This window comes from Perissodus microlepis, chromosome 23 (genome assembly GCF_051167445.1).
Source record: "Perissodus microlepis isolate ML-2025 ecotype Zambia chromosome 23, ASM5116744v1, whole genome shotgun sequence".
Classification (NCBI taxonomy): Eukaryota; Metazoa; Chordata; class Actinopteri; order Cichliformes; family Cichlidae; genus Perissodus; species Perissodus microlepis.
The window spans coordinates 37,660,586-37,683,602 of NC_140482.1; the positions used below are offsets into that span (position 1 = coordinate 37,660,586).

The following is a 23,017-nucleotide window of genomic DNA, read 5'->3' on the forward strand; positions in this document are numbered from 1 at the left end:
CTGTGTTTCGGTCATTTTCCTTTACAATGATCTACCACCTAATGAGCATAGGGTTGTTATAACAGTGCGGCTGAAAGTCCTGTGAGGTCCTCCACAAAAAAGGACATCGAGGCTATGGTATATGGCTGCTCAGTGTATGGCTTTTTGTTGGGGACCACACTGGTTTTTTTTTTTTTTTTTTTTTTTTTTTTTTTTTTTTTGTGTTGCCATTTACCTCGATACCAGGTTTAGAAAAGGGTGGTTTTGATTTTTGTGAAGGAGACACTCATCAGTAATCTCGTGACACCACTGACTAGCCAATCGATGGCATGCAGTCCGTTGACATCACATTTTCGGATGGCCTCCGATCACTTGGAACCCTGCCTGAGTAGGTACTGAAAGAGTACCAGGTACTACCACCTAATGGAAAACCCTAAAAACTGAGTCATGCCGAGGTGACCTGAGTTAGGTACTAGTGAAGAAGGGCTATAAATGTCTGTTTTACATATGATGTAATGTTTGTACTAAAATATTATGTTTTGTAATGCTGTTTCCTTAATGTTCAGGCTACTGGCTCTGTGGCTACTCCTCCCCCTTTGGTGAGAGGTAGTATTACATCAAGCAAAGGATCCCTTCAGGTAGCTACTCACTTATTCGTCCGAACTTGTATTGCAGAGTCTACAGTTGCACTAGTTGTTTGTGAACCACTTGGAAAAACCAGAAATTCTGCATTGACTGCTCTAATTATGTGGTCTTGTCATTAACTAAGTCACAGTTTGTAATTCCTTTTTATTCAAACTGTTTGTCAAACAAGTTCTCTTTTCATTGTCATCAAACTCACTGAGTATTGACTTACAGTCCAGCCAGTTGGTGAGATACATGAATCTGAGGCTCAAAATATTTTTTCACGACTTGGGCATCCATCTATTCACAATGAGACAAACTTTCTACAGTTGTTGAAAGTTCAGGTCTTGGTAGTCATTGTGCTATTATTCCACCAAGACCACAGCATGCAAATATGAAAGAACGAAACTGCTGAGACATGTCTTAAGTTCATTATAAAACACTCTTGGGACTGCGTTCTTTGGGCAGATGAGTGGTTTGGAGAGGTTGGATGACATATCAAGACAAGAAAGCACACAAGTTATGGTGCGGCATAATCTAGTTCTTTGAATTACTAAATTTAAGAGTTCACCTACTCTGTACAACATAGTTCATGTGCTGTTTGTTTATTCACATTGTATTTGGCTGTTATTGTAATATAGATGATCAGACCAGAGTTGTTAGTTGACAAACTTTGTCTTGCTATTGTGTAATTGCATGTAAAACTACAGAATATTATAGTAGTGATAAGACATATAACACACACGGCAAACAGTTTACTACTTGTGTGGAGGAAGGCCATTCAGTTTTGATCAATTTGTTTTTACTTTACAGGTGACGGGTCGCAGCTCAGGCACAGTGATTCCCCCTCCCTTGGTGCGGGGTGGCCAACACATCCCGTCCAAACACAATTCTCAGAGTGTCATGCCCCCCCTGGTCAGAGGAGCCCAGGTTAGTGTTTTGGAAGTATATAGAACCTTTTTTTTTTTTAATTATTTATTCTTCTGTCAACTAACTTTAAGGTTCTTGGTTGATATATATATTTTCTTTTTCCTTCTCGCATCTCTCCATGATTTCGTGGATAGTTGTCCTCTAATGTCTGTTTTTGTGTGTCCGTTGGTGGCTATCAGCCTATTGCAGTGACTCCCCAGCAGATAGCCAGTCTACGTCAGCAACAGCAGCAGCATAGCGGCTCAGGGCCCCCTCCACTCTTGCTGGCTCCGAGGGCTTCTGTGCCCAATGTCCAGGTCCAGGGCCAGAGGATCATTCAGCAGGGACTCATTCGAGTGGCTAATGTGGCCAACAGCAATGTCATGGTCAACATCCCTCAGGTAAGGCAATACATGGTCATTGCATTTGAATATGGAGAAATTCTAGATCAGATGGCATTTAACTTTGGAACTCTTTTCATTGCATAGGTTTGGTAAATATGAAAATGGTGTCTTCATAGTCATTTGTAACAGGATTTTTTTTTTCTTCTTCTTTTTGGTGTCTAGGCTTCTCCAACCAGCCTAAAGGGCTCTTCAGTCTCACCCAACTCTAGTGTCAATGACTCTCCAGCCAGCCGGCAAGCAGCTGCTAAACTTGCACTACGTAAGCAATTGGAGAAGACGCTGCTTGAGATCCCTCCACCAAAACCTCCTGCCCCTGATTTCAACTTCCTGCCTTCTGCAGCCAATAATGAATTCATTTATTTGTTGGGCTTAGAGGAAGTGGTGCAAAAACTTCTGGAGATGCACGGCAGAGGTGGGTACATGATTGCACTAGTTTGGAGATGTTACAGAACAGCAGTAGATCTACCTGCAGAATGTTATCGTATGAAACCTTGTCCAAAGAACCTCTGCGTTTACCATGGGTCTGTTATCCATCATGTAGGTAATCTTGGCCCAGCTGCAGCAATGGCCAGCTCCGTTCCCAAAGAGCCATACACCTGTGCCCAGTGTAAGACTGACTTTACCTCTCGCTGGAGAAAGGAGAAGGCTGGGACCATCCTCTGTGACCAGTGCATGTCGTCCAATCAGAAAAAGGCCCTAAAGGCCGAGCACACCAGTCGATTGAAGGCAGCCTTTGTCAAAGCACTCCAACAGGAGCAGGAGATTGAACAGCGTATCCTCCAGCAGGCAGCCTCCTCTTCTTCCTCTGCTTCCTCAATCTCTAAATCCACCTTGTCCTCCCCCTCACTGTCCAAAAATGAGGTGCTGGTCTCCCACCACTATAAGCAGGTCAGGCCTGCCATGCAGCACATACCTGTGTCTACTCACCACTCCAGCATTAAGCAGGTAAGCATTTGACTGTATTGTTGAATGACCAGGCTTGTGGTTTAAATGTTTTTCCACAGCCACAATGTTGGTTTAATGTAGTGCAGCTGCACCAAAACTCCGATCTCTTTGTGTGTCTGTACAGGGTCATCTGTCACACCTCCAGTCTGCAATTAACGCTCGTGGTGTGGCCCACTCTTTCTCCTCCTCACAGCTGCAGAATGCGGTGACAGCAGCTGCACTGGGTAGTAGGTCCGGTAAGCATGCTGCAGCTCGCTCGTTGCAGCAGGGGGCAAAGGTTGGTGCTGGTGGCAGTGGTAACCAGGGCAACGTGGCTGCCTGGAGGAAGCAGACCGGTGGCAATGCAGGTATATAAACTGGAGACTAGGGCTGGGTATCGTCACTGATTTCTAGAATCGATTCAATTCCGATTCACAAGGTCCCGATTCGATCCACGATTCGATTTAATTCGATTCGATTCAATTCGATTTGAATCTGGGAAATTTTGACAGTCAGAAATATTATAATTCAGATCAGTACATTTACATATTTTTGTATCTATAAAAAGGAAGCTGACACACGCAAGACTTTATCAAAGGTGTAAGCCTCACAGCAGATGCCTTTGTGTCAAAGTAGCTAAAGATAAAACACAGAAAAACATGAAGGCGAGTTTCCTGGCCTGGGATTTTATAAAAATATTCTGCAGTACATCAAAAACGAAAGAAAACCATTAATCAACACATGAACATTGCCTCTGGAGTTATAGCGACACAAAGTATATAGTTTATTAGAGACACGACTAAGCATTTTGCATAATTTTAAAAAGTTTACATTTGTTCAGTATTGAACGGCAGAAATTAGGTTTTCTTTTCGGAAGTATATAAAACGAGAAAAAAAAAAACGTCGGCCGACAGCGCTGTAAACAACGGTAGACTTGTGCGTAACAAGCAAGCAAATAATGCAAAAAACAGATTTTTAGACGGGAAACTGTTCTTGAAGAGAGAGAGCTGTGCATCGTGGTCGAAGCAAAACAGTAAAAGTAAGAGTGAATACATGACGATGTTTATGTGAAGCGTAGTTTGGATCTTCTTTTGCTGCTGGTTCGGTCAATATTGTTTGGAGAGACATCAAACTAACAGCTTTGGAATCAGCGCATAAAGGGCGTGAACACAAAGCGCGGACCCGCCCGACAGATCAGAATCAGCGAGCTGTCGGCTTTCAGCCCCGACCGTGAGAAAGGCGACATCTAACTGATTCTGATCTGCGGGTTGCGCTGTGTGTTTAAGTCTTTGTGCAGAATCCGTGTTCCTGCTCTCATTTACTGTCTTAGCTGTTTGGTGGTGGTTGAAATTTTGTGAGATTTCACCAGAGATTCTGGCATTTCGGGCAAAATAAATTTATATTAAAAAATCGATTCAGGATTTTAATGAATCGATTTTACGTTATCCAAGCCAGAATCGATTTTAATCGATAAATCGATTATAAAAACCCACCCCTACTGGAGACACAGTTATGTAGAAAATGCACTTCAAATGTTCTTACATTCTACTCATCTTTGGAGTAATCGCTCTGTTGTAAGGTTGAGTTATACTGTTACTTTTTGTTCTTCAGTGCCATTCCTTCAGGCATCACCTTTTCATTTCCGTATTTCATTGTAGTACTTTTCAGGTGTTTGCTTATGTATTTGTGCCTTGACAGGTGTGACCATGGCCTACGTGAACCCCAGCTTGTCTGCTCATAAGACCTCTGCTTCAGTTGAGCGTCAGCGAGAATATCTTCTGGACATGATTCCCTCCCGCTCCATCTCCCAAGCAGCAAACGCATGGAAATAATGCAATCCCACTCCCTTTGACACCATAACATTTAGCTCCCTTAACATCAATAACAGCCATTCACATTATTGTTCTAATTCTTTCTATGGATTCGGCCTCTGGCCAAAACGGTGCAGAATTGGCCTCTTCTTGTTGGATAGAGGTGTCCTTACACCTTTCACCATATACTTCTGCTACCTTCTTCCTTTTCTGAATCCTTCCCCCATTGGAGTTGTGCTGTGACAGCTTCAAGATACAAGGAATATGTTAAATATAAAATGGGTACCCTTTCAGAGGGATATGGATGACGTGTGTACAATTTTACAGACTTTGATGTTGCCTCTCCCCTTCCCTGTATATTGGTTGAACCTTCCAGTTGCACCAAGAGGAAGTTTCCGGAGATTCCCTGAGCTCCTCTGCCTCTGGATTAGGCAAGGAAAAGTAATAAATACTATTACCCACCGTAAGAGATTTGTCTTACTTCCTGCCCTTGTCTAGTCTGAACCAGTCAGACTGAGGCTGTGGTGGCCAAACTGAACGTAACTGAAGACCTCATTACAGGAATTGTTGAGCTTTGAGGACCATCCACAAAATAAGAACTGCTTCAGCTTTGCAAAAATGAATAAAGTAAAAAAAAAAGAAAAAAGAAAACTGGAGGAAAAAAAAAAAATCTATCTACACACAGACTGCCTCTTCTCTCAAACCTACAGCGTGTATAATAGAGAAGTTGATGTGTGTTGGATTATTTTGTATGGCTGAATGTTAGGATTTTGTCTTTTCTTCTGTAAGTCATATACTGTGTTTGGAATATTGTGCTCCCTGATACTTTGGAAGTGGCCTCATGTCGAGGTCTGAATTTAAAGGCTAATGTTACTGTTGAGGTGGTTTTACATCTGCTGGGTTCCATGTTGCAGCCTACTTTTAAATGCTTTGTTTTTTCTAAGATCAAGAGAAAGAATAAAAATTAAGGTTTCACTGACTCGTTAAAAAAAGAAAAACATGGGGCATATTCTTAATGAATATTGTAAAATAAACCTTCCAAAGAACTAGTGGAGCCCAAATGGAATCCCTTCTGCTAGAAGGTTTCTAGTTTATTTGAACCCTCTCTGAATATAAACATGAATTCATGCTAAACTGAGGGGGTGTAAGGAATGTCATATTTTTGACATTATTTTTGCTTTTAGTCATAGGTTGTGGTGCATCCCCCCCCCTTCTATAGACGAACTATCTGAATTTATTTATAGGGTTAGTAAAGACATATGCGTATGCCCTAAGTTTGCAAGGATCTTCACTTAGAATTTGTTTTCTCTTGTTTGTCAAGTGGCTCCCACATACCCTATGATTGGTCCGAGAGAAGCTGGACAGCATTCAGAATGTAGTTATGCAAAAACCCCTATAGCAACAAATGACATGAACTTCTAGTCTTTAACATTAAAGTGTGTGTGATTTCTGTCAGGTCATTGAATTGAGCTAACTCTGCCTTTCACATGAGCTATAGTGCATTTCTATCAGGTTGCAGCAGCACAGGATAAGCTAGTGAAGTACAATATGTCTACATGTAAAATGGGATTTTTCCATTGCATGTGGACTTCTGTTATTTTACTACCATGTGTTGTCCCCCCCCCCCCCCTTTCATTTCAACCCCTGGGGTGGTCCAGGTGCCTCCACTTAGCAATGATTTTACGGGCAACTTTTGAAAAATGTCTCTAAATTAAAATGTAAAAATGTTGTCTTAAGTTTAATCACAGAGGTTTGTTTAATGAGAAGTGGTATAGCCATCTGACAAGCTGACCACCCCAGCAGTGATTTTTTTTTTTTTTTTTTTTTTTCCCCCCCCAGCTTCCTTTATCTTTTATTTTACACTTTTCACGTAGAAACGATCCAGTTTCTTATGTCTTCATTGATCAGAACTCCCAGTCTTACAGGCCTGTTGCTTCACTCTGGATTTCATCAAAACAGATGTAATGTTGTTTTTTTTTTTTTGTGTGGTTTTTTTTTTTTTTTTTTTTTTTTTTTTTTTTTTTAAATGGCATAAGGATTTGAGTCCTTTATTCATGTCCATATTATACTCTTCAGCTCAGAAGTTTTTGTCAGGTGCCCTGCTGGTATGTGCTGCCAGCATTAGGTAAATGAACATCCTTTGCGCTGTGTTATCACTGTACACCTGGGTTTCATTTAGGATGGTGCACCAGTACACTGCTGATAGAAGTACAGGAATATAGTTTCTAACTTGATTTGATCAAGATCTCGTATTTCTGTCTCAAAGTAGCATCAGAAATATTCCAGGTTATCTGCACATTCCTGACAGGCAGAAGATAGCGGTCCACGTCTTGTGGATGCGAAAGAAAAGCAATCGAAATAAGCCCATCACTTCGTGCCCTGCTAAAAGTAACCCTGCGCTGTCCTGACTACTGCCGCCTGCTGCTGCTGTTTGACAACATCACCATTCCGTTTATTTGGGGTCAACGCGCTGTTAAATGAAGTGCTGCCCAAATGAAAAAGAAAACCGTATGAAAAATGTTTTTTGGGTTTTTTTTTTTTGTGATTTTCTTTTTTTTCTCCTGCTCTATCAAATAATAAAACTAATTTTAATCCCTCTTTCATGGCTGGTTGACCTGTTTATTTGTGGTGTAAATCAACTTCTAGAACTGACTGCATATAAACGATAATCAATGAAGCTAAAAAGCACACATTAACATAGACACAGTATGTGTGTGTGTATATGAAAACTCAAAGATAAATATAACCAAGTGACCTATTCCTTCGGTTTGACAGCTTGCAGTCAACAATTGCTGTTCTGCTAGTGGCCACTTGAGGCCGACTTTAGAACAATCCCTATACACCCAAGCTAAACTGTTGCTTTTAAGCAGCACAAAACCCTGGTATAGTTTCCTCCCTACATGACATAACTACTAGATTCTAGAAAAAGGGTGTGGCCACTTTGAAAATTTGGAAGCCTTTTGGTGCCTATTGGTGTGTTTAAGGCTGGAGTCATAGAAATTGACCCTCCCCCCCCTTCCTTTTTTTTTTTTTTGGCTCCTTGCTTGTTTACCACTACCAGGTATCTGTATCTGTGCATTGCCCTTGCACTTTTTCTTTTTTTTTTTTTAGACGGTTCTTTTAGAATACATTACACATTGCAAAAACCTTTTAAATGCACAAAGTTAAAAAGGTCAAATTCCTTTTTAAGTCGATGTAAAATTCCAGTCAAAAATTAGTTAACTTTCCCCGACAGATAACACCGATGTTAACCTGTCTGGTCTCTTATTTTTTTTTGCTGCTGGTGGGCAGACCGAATGAAGTAAGCTGGCCCTGTACTGTATATACTTGGTGTTGGATCAATAAGAAAATTTGCAGTATGGCACAGCAATATTGTTACTGCCCTCAAAATGCCAGGAAATATAATGCAAATTGAAACATGTGTTCAAATGAATATTTAATTTACTAAAAATATTGTCAGATAGTTCAGTAAATACCAAATTTTCAAAGAATTTGAATTTTCTGGTAATTCTTTCGTAGTTCAGGCTTTCAAAGGTTATTGCCCCTCTTTTGCTGCTAATGGGCTGTTATTGCTATATTAATTAAGACCACTAGGGGACAGAGTTTACCAACATTCCTTACCCCCAGGTTTTCCTTTTGTTTTCCTCCTTGGAATTTGTCGTTATCTTCCTAATAGGTACATTTATGCAGCTTGAAAAAAAAAATGCAGGAGAATAATTCTGTAATGGAAAAGAAATACAGGCGCCAGTCTGTTAACTGAGCTGTAAGGAGTCAGAAAGTCCGGGCAAACTGAAGGGTGAAAAAGGGAGAGAGACCTTTAAAAAAAGAAAGTGGGCTATTGTTTATTACCACAACCCACTCATGAGCCTCATTCCTTGGCAACCACAGGTTCTCCTTGTGATACTGCTATACATATCCCTTCTCTGTGTGCATGCGCAGCTCTGTGTAAATTAATAGGTTTGCATTTTCAACAGGTTTACATTTTATCAGCTGCTTCAGATTGATATCAAGAGGCAGCATTTATTAGGTCCTAACTATCACTCTGATAATATCACCTATGATTAATGCCGGAGCTGCAAAATACTGCTGTGTAGCCACGTTAGCATTAAAGTGTTATTACTTCAGTTAAGGTAATAGATTTAATTTATCTCTCACCACCACGTGAGACATGGTAGTGTTTGTGATTCACGGAGCAGTCGAGTGTTTCCTCACTCTGGTGCTTGCTCTCGATTCTCCATCAAGGGATCCTTTGGCAACCAGGGAGCATGCATGGACGTCTTTGTGCTTTTGTGAATTTAGGGGAAGTGAGGGAGGCTGTTGCACCGTCGATGACTGAACAGCTATGATCGTGGCAGCCCGAGCCAATCAGCCAAGGAGCACCATGCCTCCTGATTCTTAATTGGCTGGGTTTCCCGGCAAGCGCAGCTGATACACACAGCCAGCTGGTTTTATCAGAGAACAAGTCGGGGCCACAGTGGGAAGGAGAGAGAGACAGAGGGGAGAGGCAGAGATACAGAGACAAGATTCAGTATGTGTGTGTGTGTGTGAGTGAGTGTATCTAGCAGCCAGTAATTACCATCCAGCGCCTGAACCAATCAAGAGCCGTAGAGAAAGATACAGAGGGAGGAAGCCCCTTTCGATTCTCAGTCTATTCCCAGGCAAAGAAGTAGTCAGTGTATCCACTGAATCTGAGTCAGACAGAAGGTACGCAAGTGTTTTCTTTGGAGCGGCACAGCTCATCCCTTCTCATATTTGCCGAGTCCTGCTGGGTGAAAACAGATGGACAAGATGAACCATAGCTCAGCTGAGGCAGAGGCTGAGACCATAGAACCACTGCGCTATCTCAGGTAGGCACCAGCTCCGTTCTGTTGCTCTTTTACTGCTTCGTCTCTGCTTTGAATTCGTGTCTTTTAAATTTCCTTCCACACTGTTTACTGTCATCACTTCAGGAGCACAGTGTGAAAAAGACATACGATAGTGACAGGCAGAATTAGTAAGCAAAGATGGAGTGAAACATCAAAGAGAAGGCATCAAAGACAGGTATTGATTTGAATCTTAGTTTTTATTAATGTTACAATTTGTTCAGGACAAGCTGCTGAAAGATACTTAGGGAACTAATGAGGGCAATCAATTACAGTCACCAACAGTGGAAATTATAGTTAAAGTAATGATTATGGGGTCCACCCCAGGAAACTTTTATACTGCTTTGCCCGTTGTGTATTTTCTTCATTGCTCTTCCAGTCAAGCATCAAATCAAATTACTACAGATATAGGCTATTATTTAATTAGAACACCCACGGTTAATTTGGACCAAGCAAAGCATCTTATTATTCTGTGTCCTTGAGGATAAGATGTGTAATCTTGTTATGCGGTTTAAGGTTAGTGTAGCATCACTTTTACTGGCAAATTGGAGATGGGGGAAAAAATAGTAATACTTACTGTATCATGGGCTTATGCTGTATTTGGGGTTTATAGACATGTGATGTGCTCTGCCTCCTTGCCTTTTTTCACATAAGGCACTTTTCATGTAGGCTGCTGTCTTAAAATACAACCATTATAAATCTGGAATCATCTCTAACCCTCCGAAGACTGGAGGACACTTTAGATGTTTAAACATTTGTCTGGATGTTTCTGTTTGTCAGTTGTAATATATATATATGAGTCTGGTCTGAGAGCTACAGCAGTACAGCAACAATGCTCACTTAAGTTTAAATTAACTCAAATTAAATACTGATAACTGAAATATATGAACTAGTTCTCTATGACAGCCACATTTAACAAGGAGATCCTTTACTTAGTCTTCTGAAATAAAGAGTTGGGCTTTCTGGAGGAATTCTAGGCTAGTTTAAATCTTGTATATCAGAGTCAGGCATTCATCTGAAACATTAAACATTAACAGCGGTCAAGCTGTATAAGTCCCTGAGGCAAGATGGATGAGCATCCTTTAAATGGCACAGCCTAACTCACTACTGAGCTGACCATGCCCATCCCCTTTAGAATGTAACTTTTGCTGTCTGCTTCACGCTGAATAGCATGTCATATTACAAAGTTAATATAATCTCAAAACTGGTTTCTCGAATATGAGTTCAGTGTACTCAAATGGCCTTCACAGTCACCAGATGTCAACCCAACAGTGCTGGGAAATGGTGGAACAGGAGACTCAGATCATGTGCAGGTGACCAATCTGCAGCAGCTGTGTGATGCTATCATGTAAATTGACTTTGTGTCAGCCACTAAAGAATGGATGAGCAAGAACCTTCTAAAAGCTAGATGAAGATAAGACTGAAATCTTTCTTCCTCACCCCAAAACTAAGGAAAGTCTTGTTTTGCCAAGCTGGGACCTTATAAAATGTCCCAGCTTGGCATGTAGGAAACCTCAGTGTTATTTTAGAAGGTGATATAAATTTACAATCAGTTTAATTGATCATAAATGCCATCACTGAAACTTCACTTAGGCTCATAGGCATATTGTTATTTTAATGATCTTTATACTGGCATACAGAGAACTGCCACTGTGAATAACACACCATCCAGAAACTTGCTCCCATGAAAACAATGAAATCAATATTTTACCTGCTGTTTTAGGTAAACTACAGTGGATAATTTAGACTGGATTTGCCTTGTCCCACCAGTATCCTAGACTCTGTTTTTGATCCTCTAAGAAATTGAGGCTCCTCTAGTTCTTTGCCTCTAAATATTAGATGTGGTGATGTTTTTAATATATTACTGATAGCTGTTAGTTTAAAGTAAAGAATCTGTGACAATGTTGTTTTTAAAATAAACTCCACTCATTTTGTCCCATCCTGTTTGTGTACACCAATCAAAACACCAATCTGTTGTCATTCTGGGATGCAGTGAAACAGCAATAATACTCATAGAGCAAAACGTGCAAATAAAATGTTTTTCCAGAAAACGTTTAAAGTCAAAAGAGTCTGCACAGATAAGAGAAACCCCATGTAAGAAAACATTTTACAGCCCATTTAGCTTTATGTTTTGGTCATTAAGAGCAAGGGTTGTACCCAAATGTAGACAAGTGATTAATTTCCGTTTCTAATAGAATAACAGTTTTGGATGTCGTTCAATCATATGACTCAAATTGTTGTGGAGTATATTCTTCCCCTGGAGTTAAATGAGATGAAGACTAGCTTACACATCAAAGTCGACTGCTGGGTATGTGAAAATGGTTGCAATTATGAGAAAGATATTGTATAAAGCTTTGACAATGAAGAAGAAGAATAGCAAGCAGAAAAAAATATGATTCTTTTTTTGCTTTGCTTTATTAATTTCTGTAAATGTTTTAATAACTACGGTAACATTTATGTATTTATTTATGTGCTTTAATAACTGTGTAACACTAATGGTATTTTAAGGCATGAACAGGCACACAATACCACTCCCACATGCACAGTCAGAAATGATGGTGCTTATCAAACCCCTTGAAAGACTCTGAACGGTGTTAAATTTTACAGTGTGATGGCAGGATTAGTGATGCGAACGCCTGGATGCTTTCCAGCCCTGCTGTTTTTGTCTCAGGCTAATCTGCTGAAACTGTGTGTGTTCACTCACAAGTGAATGACAATTGCCTTATTCTTCCATCAGTGCACTTAAAATAAGATAATAGAATTAACAAAGCCCTGACAGATGGCGTCTTCATTTTCTTTTTAGAATTTTTAAATAAAAAATATTCTGTGTCCCCCGTTGGATTTTATAATATATGTAGGCACACGGTACCTTCGGACGTCTTCATATTAAAGTCTCTGATGCATGTTTCTTTCACTGTGTACATATTATTTCAATAAATCTGTTTTTTTTATGTCTCTAGATACATTACTTTTTCTTTCCTCATGCACTGCCTGCATTTGCATTCTTCTCCCTGTGTGCTGACATCCGAGCAGCTGAGGCTCACAGATTAACTGTCACCCAAGAGGCTTTTTCCCAGTTGTCAACCTCTCAGATCTCTGCAGCTTGACTGTGACTGGCTGGCAGTCAATTAAGGCAGTCAATTAAAGCACCCATAACTGGGGTAGCTGATTATAAAGCTGTTCTCATTGTCAGTACACAAGGTGTGACTTTTAAATAACGGCACTTGGCTTGTGTAATTCTAAACAGCATAAAACTCATTTATTAGCTTCAGCATATATTTATATGTATGCTTATAGACATATTGTCTGTGTATGCGCCATTCTTCTAATGTATTCCCACAATCAAATGAAGCAGTGATTCATAATTCATTCTAAAATGACATATTGATTTTGAGGTGGTAACTGATATCAGTTTAATAGTTGGTAGCTGACAAGCTGTTCGTACAGCAAACCTGCAAATAATCGCTGCCTTAGAAAAATAAAGCTGTTCAGTGATCTGATATAATTATACAGAAACTTTAATGCATTTGCCAGAGGCAAGCAGCAACCCATTTAGTTAATTAACTAAATCCTCAATATGCCACAATCATGCTGGGTTAGTGTGTTAATGGTGGTGACTGCAGAAGTAATAACAAACTACAGAGATACACAGATAATACAATATAGGATGTGTAGCACTAATTCTTAAAAAAAAAAGCATTTTATTTGGATCTCAAATCAACTCAAGTACTTGAGTTGATTTCATGCCCAAGGCAGTGGATAACCTGTCAATGTTGGCAGTAGTTCTGAGCTAGTGATGACTTGGCCTTGGAATCAGCACAGGTGCTTGATGCTGCCGGTAGCCTCTAAAAGTTCAGATGAGTAAATCGCAGAGGGCAAATTTTAGGCTTGTGTGTTGTGCATTCAGGCAAATAATGTCCTCCTGACAGAAGAAGTGAAAATACCTCAACACAAAAGCCTGGATGTTTACCAGGCTGTATTTAGTAATTGTGTTCAGTGGAAAATTTTACAAGGCCTTCTCAACATTTGCCAGCACAATATATGCTCATATTTATATAATATCTCCTCTCTCTCAGCTCTAACAGTGATTGTAGTTTTAGTCCCATGCTGGGCCTACTGCACCTGAGGCCTGCAGCCACTCACACAGAGAAATTTTAGACTCGTGGTCTGAGATGTTTTCATCTGTCTCCTGCCAGAATGATCAGCTATCTGAATTTACCTGCTTTGCCTTCATGTTCTTCATACCTTGACGAAAATTATTATTGAGCTTATTGTTATTCCCTTGGCTTGCCTCCCTCATTTCAGCTCCCCGCCACCAATTCCCATGTTGGCAGCTCCATTTATTTGTGTGACAGCTCCAGCATTTATTTATAGGCTTCATGTAATGATTAGGGCAGAGAGGTTGAGATGCAGAGAGGGAGGATCAGGCGAGAGATGATTTGCCAGAGGGCAGGGCAATGTTTGGCCATGATTTTTCTCCTCCATTAAAGACAGATTAAGTCCATTCACCATGTTTGAATGAGGAACATCGTGTGTGTGTGTGTGTGTGTGTGTGTGTGTGTGTGTGTGTGTGTTTGTGGGCGGGGGTTTCAAAGTTTTGTGATCTACTTTTTTAAAATGTCATTACTTTTCTAGCATACATAGCGCAGTTGTAATTAATGAAGTTCACTGAGTGCTTTTGATAACCCCACCCCAATTATTAATGAAATATAACTTTCTTGTATTTTAAATAGATTTAAGTAAGATTTTCTTGTATTTTTATTTATTAAATCTTATTTTTTGTGATATTGAGCAATATTTCCCCAGGCTTTCTGAAGGTCTTTAAAATTTTTTCTTTGGGAATCTTTCTGTCAGGTTCTTGTACCTGACCTTTTTAAGAGGAATGTTTTCTTTTTATGGTCTGTTAAGCCACTTAACACTGACCTATGAATCATTCAGGCGTAAAAAAGGCACCTAACCAAGCAATGAACCAGTGATGCGTCTACACATAATAGACTAACAAACAGTTTTAAATGGTATCTTTAGTTACTTTTTTACTAGCAGCCTGTCACAAAAGCAAACCATTTATTCCCATTTGACAAGAATGAATTCCTATTTTAAGATTTATACTTACAATAGATAAACAGTATCTGAAGGTCATGTCCTTAAGAAATAGGAAAAAAAAGCCCAACTAAGACCTCACACAGGTCCTAAGAGATGTATCTAACCCTTCAGTTGATTCATCTACTGTTTACTGAAGGCTCTTCAGAAATAAACTCATTGGAAGCGTGGATGTCAAGAAGACATTCTGAAGGAAGGGAAACAGGGAGAAAAGGCTGAGGCATGCTAAATTACACAAGAACTAGATTAAAAATCAGTGGCAACAGGTCTGATAAGTGATGAATCCAAATGTGGAATTCCTGGTTCAAATTGTTGTCAGTGTGTATGTAGGAAGTCAGGAGAGGAGGGACATCTGTAAAACATGGCAGAGTCTTTGTCACAGTTTTCTGCTAGTGGTTTTTGGAGATCTTGCCAAAACTGAGGGAATTATGAACACAAATCAAACACGATCAGAATCAGATTCAGCATACAATAGCACACAGAAAGAGTCTGACTGCCTGAATACAAATTTGAAGTCTAAACATTATAGTGTGGGATTCTCTTAGGAACAGAACAAAAGGCAGCCAACATCCAAAGAAGAGCTTGGGATGTCCTTCAAGAAGCTTGGAGAACTAGTCATGAGGATTATTTAAAGAACTTACAATAAGTCGAGCAATGTGCAAAAGCCTTGTGACTTTTTCACATTTTCAGCAGCATTCTAGACCCCGATTGGTGACCGGCCAGTCATCATCCTCATACCAGTTGCATACCAGCTAACAACAACTTAGCGTGGAGTCACCTCACTGTGAGGGTCACCAAAGTAAGGTGTGCAGAGACGACCAGAAAAACATCATAACAACAAACCCAATCAGACACTTAAATCATTTTAAAGAAGTGAAGAAAAACTAAACAAACAAAAGTGGCAAAAGCTAAAGCTATCCAAATGCAGCCAGCTACAACTTTAGAGCCTCGGTATGAGCAAAAGATCAAAGCGGTTAGGGGGAAAGTTATGGAGTTGAGTGAAAAAGAGAAAAGGGTAAATGTCTTGTTAACTTGTGAATTTGAATTAATGTTCAAGAAATCTCATGACCCTGCTTTTGTTTGGTGAGGTAAGATATGTTGTTAATCATTTGTACCTCTGTTTAATAGCTAAGCACTTTATTTTCAGTTTTTTCAGTGACAGAAGATCTTGTAACATACTGGAGTTTACAGAAAATTTTAAGTTTGATCATTTTATTATTAAAATAATGTTTACATTGAAGAAAGTGATTTTTATTTGTTTGTACTGACAGTTATAGTTCTGGAAGGAAAACCAGGAAGCTAGCAGGTCACACTAAACAACTTCTAATTAGTACTTAATAAATTATAGCTGAGGTCTTACCTTTTTCTATTAAAAATAAATAAAAGTTTTTTGACACAGTAGCTATTATTTGGAAGGAGCCATAATCACCCAAAGGCTAAATGGCTAAATAGAAACTAAGAAGGTAAATACAGGGATGTGGTAATTAATTTTTCATGTTGATGAATTCACACCAAACACCACCTCCCTGGTGAGGTTGAGATCTGTTTCACCTGAGATTTGACAGCTCTTATGTTCATTTCCCTGACCACCTAAAACTAAATAAATACTATAGATTCAGGTTTAAATCAGTCTCCAGGCAGCAGCCTTTGTTAATCAAGAACACAAGAGACCCATTCGAGAGAGGCAGAGCTCAGACTCTCATCTCCTCATTATGCCCACACTGTGAATCATGGGATTTCAGTGGATATCAGGGGACACTGGAGAAAAAGCAATATTCCCCACAAAGTGCCCCAATTTATTTAAACAAAAACACACACATACAATGGCAGATGCACCCTCACGCACAAAACCCAACAATTGCTTTAGCAGTCATCAGTTTGAAGAAAAAAAAGAGCAGACACAAAAGGTCAAACACTTACTGCGGATTGAAGTGATGGGGTGGGTTTGGTTCGCTTATGTGCACTCGTGGTTTCTGTGACAAGACATATACTACAAATTATCCTGCAAACTAGAGCAGGTGCACACGGTATATGTCTGCATGTGCAGATTCAGAGCGGTAAGACAGACGCTTTTTTGCAAAAACACAAGAAAATCATTCGTGCTTTAAAGTGACGAGATGCAGTATGGTCAAACAGTGTTAAATATCGTAAGTGGTAGGAGATCACAGGAGCGACCTTCTTGCAGAAGCTCACTTGGATTGAAGTGTAAGCTGTGCTTATCACCATCTGCTCACCTCTAAAGGCTGCTAGTTTTGTATTAGCCCAGATAACTGTGATAGAAAGAGGCTGTTGGAGTGTAAGCACTGGAGCAAATTTTAATGATTTTCTAAGAGGTTGCTCAATACATCCAGCTGTTAGGAGTGAACCTTCTTTTCCTACCACTTGTGCTCAGTTCTCCATGTTGCTCGCTGTGAAACAGTGGATTCTTGTACATGCATAACAAGATGAAGTTAAGAGGGTTCCTCTCTGGGTTCAGTCATTTCAGGTGTCTCTTAACAGAGACATATTTCATTTATTATTCCTCAGACATTTAATGTAATTTAAAGATTTAGGATTGGATACTTAAAACCTGAAAATTGAAAAACATTTCACTGTGTACGTCAAGGATGCTTGTTTGTGTGTATCAGATCGGTTTGACAAGCACTTTTGTCTCTCTGGTGGCAGAAAACATATTCAGCTATGACATCTGTTGAAAACCTTTCATCTAGATGTCTGTGAAGGTTCTCAGTCATCCAGGTCATCGTAGTCAAAGGAGCTTGCAAAGAAAAGCGTCTGGACTTCTTTAAGTTTACTTGAAGACGTTTCACCTCTCGTCCAAGAAGCTTCTTCAGTTCTAAGGAAGTTCCTTCTTCAGTTCTAAGGAACTGAAGAAGCTTCTCGGATGAGAGGTGAAACGTCTTCAAGTAAACTTAAAGAAGTCCAGACGCTTTTCTTTGCAAGCTCCTTTGACTTTCATCTAGATGCCTCAGGGGCCTTCACCCCTAAATTTTCATCAAATGCTCAAACCTACATAAAGTGCTAACAGATTGCTAAATAGAAAAGGCAACCAATAGCTGCCTGGAAAGCACAATAACATATTTTGCTATAGTAGTTTTGGGCTATGATTTGAACATAGTGCGCAGTTTTAATGCTGCTTTATAAATTAATTATAAATGTGTTCTCTTTTCTGTGTTTTATTCACATTTAGTTTAAAGAACATACCTACATGGCCTTGCTTAATATTTTTGAGTTTATGACAGCGTGTGTCTTGCATAATCAGTCTTTGTATGGCACATTCAGTTGTTACTTTCATATTTTTGTGATTTAAAAAAAAAAAAAGGTATAGAAGTACTCACAACTTCCACTGATGACAGGCGCTTTCATTTGACTCAGTGAAACAGAGCACCAGGCTATTATTAGAGACAGGGCATTATTTCATTTGGCAGGTCCACACTGTGCTTCAATTACCTTTGGTTAATTAAACTATTGTGTTGCTTGAATATGAGCTTTTCATATAGTTCAGTAGGCTTAACAGTGTTGCAGGTGAGACGTGCTCTCCCCCTCCTTCTCCTTGTACGTCTTCATGTTTTTCCATCTCACTTTAAGTTGTTTTTGATCAGCCCGAATAATATAGCTGTTATTAATCAACATGATTATCTGGCCACTCAGGTTTCCTGCCTATGATGTTATTTGTTCCCAAGCTCTGAGCATTGCAATTAGTGAGGGAAATGTTATAATGAACAATAGAAATCAGGGCCACAAACAGACATTGGCCACTTTGTTAGGTACACCTTGCTTACACCTGGTTTTCCTTAGAACGGCTTTAACTACATGCATTTAACAAAATGCTGGAAACATTTCTTGGACATTTTAGTACTTACTCTCTCTCTCTCTCTCCTCTGGCATCAACAAGGGATTTTTTTTCCTGAGAGCCGCAACGCTTCAGACTATTCTTTGTAAACCCTAGGGATGACTGTGTAGGGAAAATCCCAGGAGATCTGCGCTTTCTGAAATACTTGAGCCTATATGGCACCAATGGCCATGGCTCATTCAAAGTCACTTACATCACCTTTCTTGTCTTACGCTCCAGTTTGAATTTTAGCAGGTCATCTTGACCATGTCTACATGTCCAGAATGCATAGAGCTGCTGGAATGTGATTGGCTGATTATATATTTATATTAATAACTGTTTGAGCAGGTGTACCTATAAAGTGCCTGGTGAGTGTATCAATAAGATCAAGGTTAAAAGAAGAATGTTTTCTTTGAAGGGGCCTCTATACACTAAATGTAATACTGAAAAAAAATATTAGCACCAATAGTTTTCATTATATTCTTTAAAAGTTGTCCAATTCCCTTATCACATTATTTATGGCAAGAAAGAACTCATGAAAATCTGTGATATGTTTATTTGCCTAGATTATATTCATGCAGACTTCAGTGTGTGCAGACAGGATGCACCATCATTGTGCGTGAGCATTTGTTGACTATTTTGTTTACCGAGCTACATTTAGAAACTGACAGCCATGAAAAAAAGAGGAAAAAAGAGGCACGGCTTGTGGGTGTGCAATGTCCCTGTTTATTTGTGTAGATGACGGTGGCGTTAGATAAAAGCTTAAAAAATGGTTTAGTGTACGCTGCCTGGCACCTCACTTTTCTGTTTCATTAAGGGAGGGATTTCAACAAGAACACTTGAGCACGCTGCTTTTTTTGATAAATACCTTCCAACAATTCAAACCATATCAGCCTCTGATGGAGGCTCACATCCAAGCTGTAGGTTTGTGCTTCACTGAATAACAGATTTCAGTCTGCTGAAAAGAAAAAGAGACAATGGCCTCTTTTACTGTGTATTGAATAATCCTTGTTATCATACCTCTGTCATTACTGCCTCATATCCATGTTGTTATGTATTATTTTGTATTATCATTGTTAGTATTGATTTTTTGTGGGCTACTATGAGGGATTGATTATTATAACTTCCTTTTCACTTTCTTCTTAAACCCAGACTGAGCTGTGCACACATGCGCTCAAGCGCTTACATTTCAGTGTCCTTAACATACAGGAAAAAGCCATCAAATATATCAAGACATCATCATGCCCACAGAGGAATGACAGAATTTACATGGAGATTTCTGAAAGTGAAAGATGGTTATCAATCTTTTTTGTGCACATCTGTGATACAGGTCTAGATTCTAGAATGCCTGGCTTGTAAATTAATATAAGAGAATAAAATCTCACATGGTGAAGCTGAAACATTGCTACTGCAGCAAGACAACAAACATCATTTATAAAAACTAAACACAGTTTCATCAACAGTTACCGTGTTATGTTAGATAACACTGCCCTACCTCGTGCAGCCAGTGGCCTAGTGGTCATTTGGCAAAATGCATAAGCCTGCTTGGGATTCTTTCAGATTTAGATTTAGTCTGTCAGGCCAATACAGTTGCAACTGATGTTTTTATAATTGGTGACTGTAGCCTCAAATTCTAGCTCCACTTTAGGTATGTTTACGAGGAATTCTTATGAGTTATCTGAGCGAGGACCTGTGCAAAACTCTTGCTTTATTATTTCAGAGCAGTCTGTGACTCACTGTGTGTGTGTAAATGTGTGGATACGTGCTTAAATCAAAGTTGGGATTATCCTGTTCTTCGTAGAAAGTGTTGCTTATCTTGGCAGGACGTGGGGTCGAGGTTACTTTATTTTTACTGGAACCTTGAACTTAGGTTGCCTATTGAAAAGGTTAAAAACTGGTTGTCGGAGGTTTGTAGTTTGTGTACTAAAATTATTTAAAAATATTTTTGAAAGATCAGTTCAACTCATCAATTACACTGAGGTATCCATCATATGTTCCCCCATTTTCTCCCAATTATCAATTTCAGGATTCTGGGAGGCCTAGAACCTATCCCAGCTGTCATGGTTTAAATTCTTATGAGTTATCGACATGAGGACAGATCTGCAGGGAGCACCCTGGGCAGATCACCAACCTGTCACATATGCAGAGAGACAACTATTTATGCTCACACTATTCACACCTACAGAATTGCCTGTTACCCTTAAACCCCTGTCTTTGTACTGCTGGAGTAACTGAAGAGAACCCACACAGACATTAGAGAATTCTTGCTGTGAAGCAACGGTGCTTACTACCATGCACTGAGGTGTCTGTGTTGTGCATTTGGGTCTTAATCCTGTTTCCCCCACCATTCGGAATAGAGCATGTGACATCTCAGTGACATTAGTCACATGAGTCATGAGGACAAAACACTCTTCTACCATTTACTCAGCAATGTGGTGCACTAAATATAAGAGGTGCACACTCATCATACACTATGCGTTTTATTGTATTTTAACTTTTTTTAAAGTTGTTTTTTTTTTTAAACCAATATAGATCTGAACATTTGAAATAAATGGAAAAGAGGATTTGCATCTGGATTTCTTCATGTGGAAACTAAACGATGATACAAGCAGTCTGTGCCTTTGTTGCTGCTGAACATTTCTTGTATTTCCATATTCAAAATTGTCAGTATCCACCTTTCAAAGCTAAGCTCAGTAGGTCTACTTGGACATTTCTATGAATTGGAGAATTTCTATCCAAGTGTGCACCGGACCATATCTCTCCAGTGTCAAGAGGCACTACAGCGGAGTCTCCTCCAGGGTGATCATGCATGCAGCATCTCCCAAGGAAGCTGCTGAGTGGAAACTCTTGAGCCACATTTCAACTTCTCTTCAGCAGTGCGTTAAGCTGATAACAACAAAAAAAAAAGAAATAAATAAAAAATCCCCCATTTACTATTTCCACTGGAGATAGTAAGTGGTATTTGAAGGTAAGGGGGTCCTTAAAAACCTGATTCTTAAAATCTGGGAGTCAAACAGACAATTTCCTCAAATGGTAGCTACTGTGTCGCCTTTCATAACAAATTGCTCCACTTGTAATTTCTCTTCCTTCAGCATTTTTTCTTCTGAAGCCTGTGGAAGACTCGCTGACAGGGGTCAGAGCTGTTCTGAGGAATGTGACTACAAAGAATAGTGTTCTCATGGTGACAGAATGGGAGCCCATTAGCAACTTGCCTTATGTCGTCTTTGCTGGAAAATCAGCGTGGGGAGCCGGAGAAGTATATGTAGAGTGCGTGGGTGGATGGGGGTGGGGGGGACGGGACTGGAGGATAACAGAGAAAAGGAAAAAGTGGGTGAGGTCCGGTGAACAGTTAATAAGATCCAGAGGTTTTGTGCCAGTTGCCATAGAAACCAGCCCTGGCTACACCCCAGTGAGGGATGTAGTCTGGCTCCGTGTGAAGTATAGGGATGATCTTTTTGTTCACCCTTTAAACCCTAGGCTTTTGTTTGAAATGTTCACCTGCAAAAAGATTCCCCAAAACACGATATAAATGTAAGAATTTTAGAAACATAATAAATGCAACAAAGCATTACTTGAGGGATACCAGCAGATCAGCTGATCTCAATACCCGATATGCTCCTACACACAATTAGCAAATTTCATTTATGACCATACTATTTAGCCTTCAAGTAATTTTGCTACCCAGTCCACCCCAGAATGTCCTTTCCTGCATCTGTTGTGTTTGATGCCTTCTTTGTTCGGTGCTGGTTTTGCTGCTGCTATCATGCTTTTCCTTGCATGCATGTGGAAGTGCTTGGTTTTCTTCCGAGTGTCAAATGCAAATTACCACTGTGTAGTGGGTTATATTCACCTAACAAAAAAAAGATCCCTGGTTTGAATCTGGGAGGAGACATAAATCCCTTTGGGATTGTGTCAGGAAGAGAGTAGAAAAACCTGCCAAGTGTCAGACATGAGAGGAGACCCCTTGTGAATAAGCGAGCCTTCAATAGTATCATAGGAAATTCAAAAATCAAAAATCCCCTTTTGAGTTTAATGATCCTGTCTGACAATTTTAGTTGTGCCTATTTTAAACGGGTCATTAAGATATAAATGTGCTGGTGTGTTTGGCTGCAACTGCTCACAGGTTACTATAATAATTTTTTAATTGCTGGGCAAAATCAGGTTCCCTCCAACTGTCTGTCTTAGTGCCCGGCTCCGATTGGAAATTTGGATAAACAGGATGCTTGTGTGGTCCATGCTGGTCTGGGTTGTTTTACTGATTGTCAGCCATCCCTCCACCTGTGGCACTTCTCCACCCGTACATCACTTTCAAGCCTCGCCTCAGAATTTCAATCACAATGACACCAACCCAGTAAAGTCCATCTGGTCTGCAACTCATTGTCCTTCCTGTAACATTAGTCTACTAAACATTCGCTCACTCACTGGCAAGGGCATCTCGATCAGGATCTCCTTTCTGACCATAAACTAGACTTTCTCTGTTTGACTGAAACATGGCAACAGTCCAATGACTTTGTCTCGCTCAATGAAACTCCATTGGAGCTTATTTACACCTGTAAACCTCATTGATTGAGGAGA

At 39.8% G+C, this 23,017-nt stretch overlaps 2 protein-coding genes across 3 annotated transcripts in view; both read left to right on the top strand.

Annotated features, from left to right (window-relative positions):
- Positions 1–7,249, top strand: part of gatad2ab (GATA zinc finger domain containing 2Ab) — a 30,586-nt gene extending 23,337 nt beyond the window's left edge. For both annotated transcript variants that reach the window (XM_084921200.1, XM_084921201.1), the window contains exons 5-11: positions 546–617; positions 1,417–1,533; positions 1,713–1,913; positions 2,079–2,328; positions 2,458–2,861; positions 2,986–3,208; positions 4,539–7,249. In XM_084921200.1, coding sequence (XP_084777326.1) covers positions 546–617; positions 1,417–1,533; positions 1,713–1,913; positions 2,079–2,328; positions 2,458–2,861; positions 2,986–3,208; positions 4,539–4,672 — 1,401 coding nt within the window. In that variant the 3' untranslated portion in view covers positions 4,673–7,249. The remainder of the gene's footprint in view (positions 1–545; positions 618–1,416; positions 1,534–1,712; positions 1,914–2,078; positions 2,329–2,457; positions 2,862–2,985; positions 3,209–4,538) is intronic.
- A 1,802-nt stretch (positions 7,250–9,051) lies between these two features.
- The window catches only part of yjefn3 (YjeF N-terminal domain containing 3), a 46,109-nt gene continuing 32,143 nt past the window's right edge, over positions 9,052–23,017 (top strand). The window contains exon 1 of the mRNA XM_084921202.1: positions 9,052–9,498. Coding sequence (XP_084777328.1) covers positions 9,431–9,498 — 68 coding nt within the window. The 5' untranslated portion in view covers positions 9,052–9,430. The remainder of the gene's footprint in view (positions 9,499–23,017) is intronic.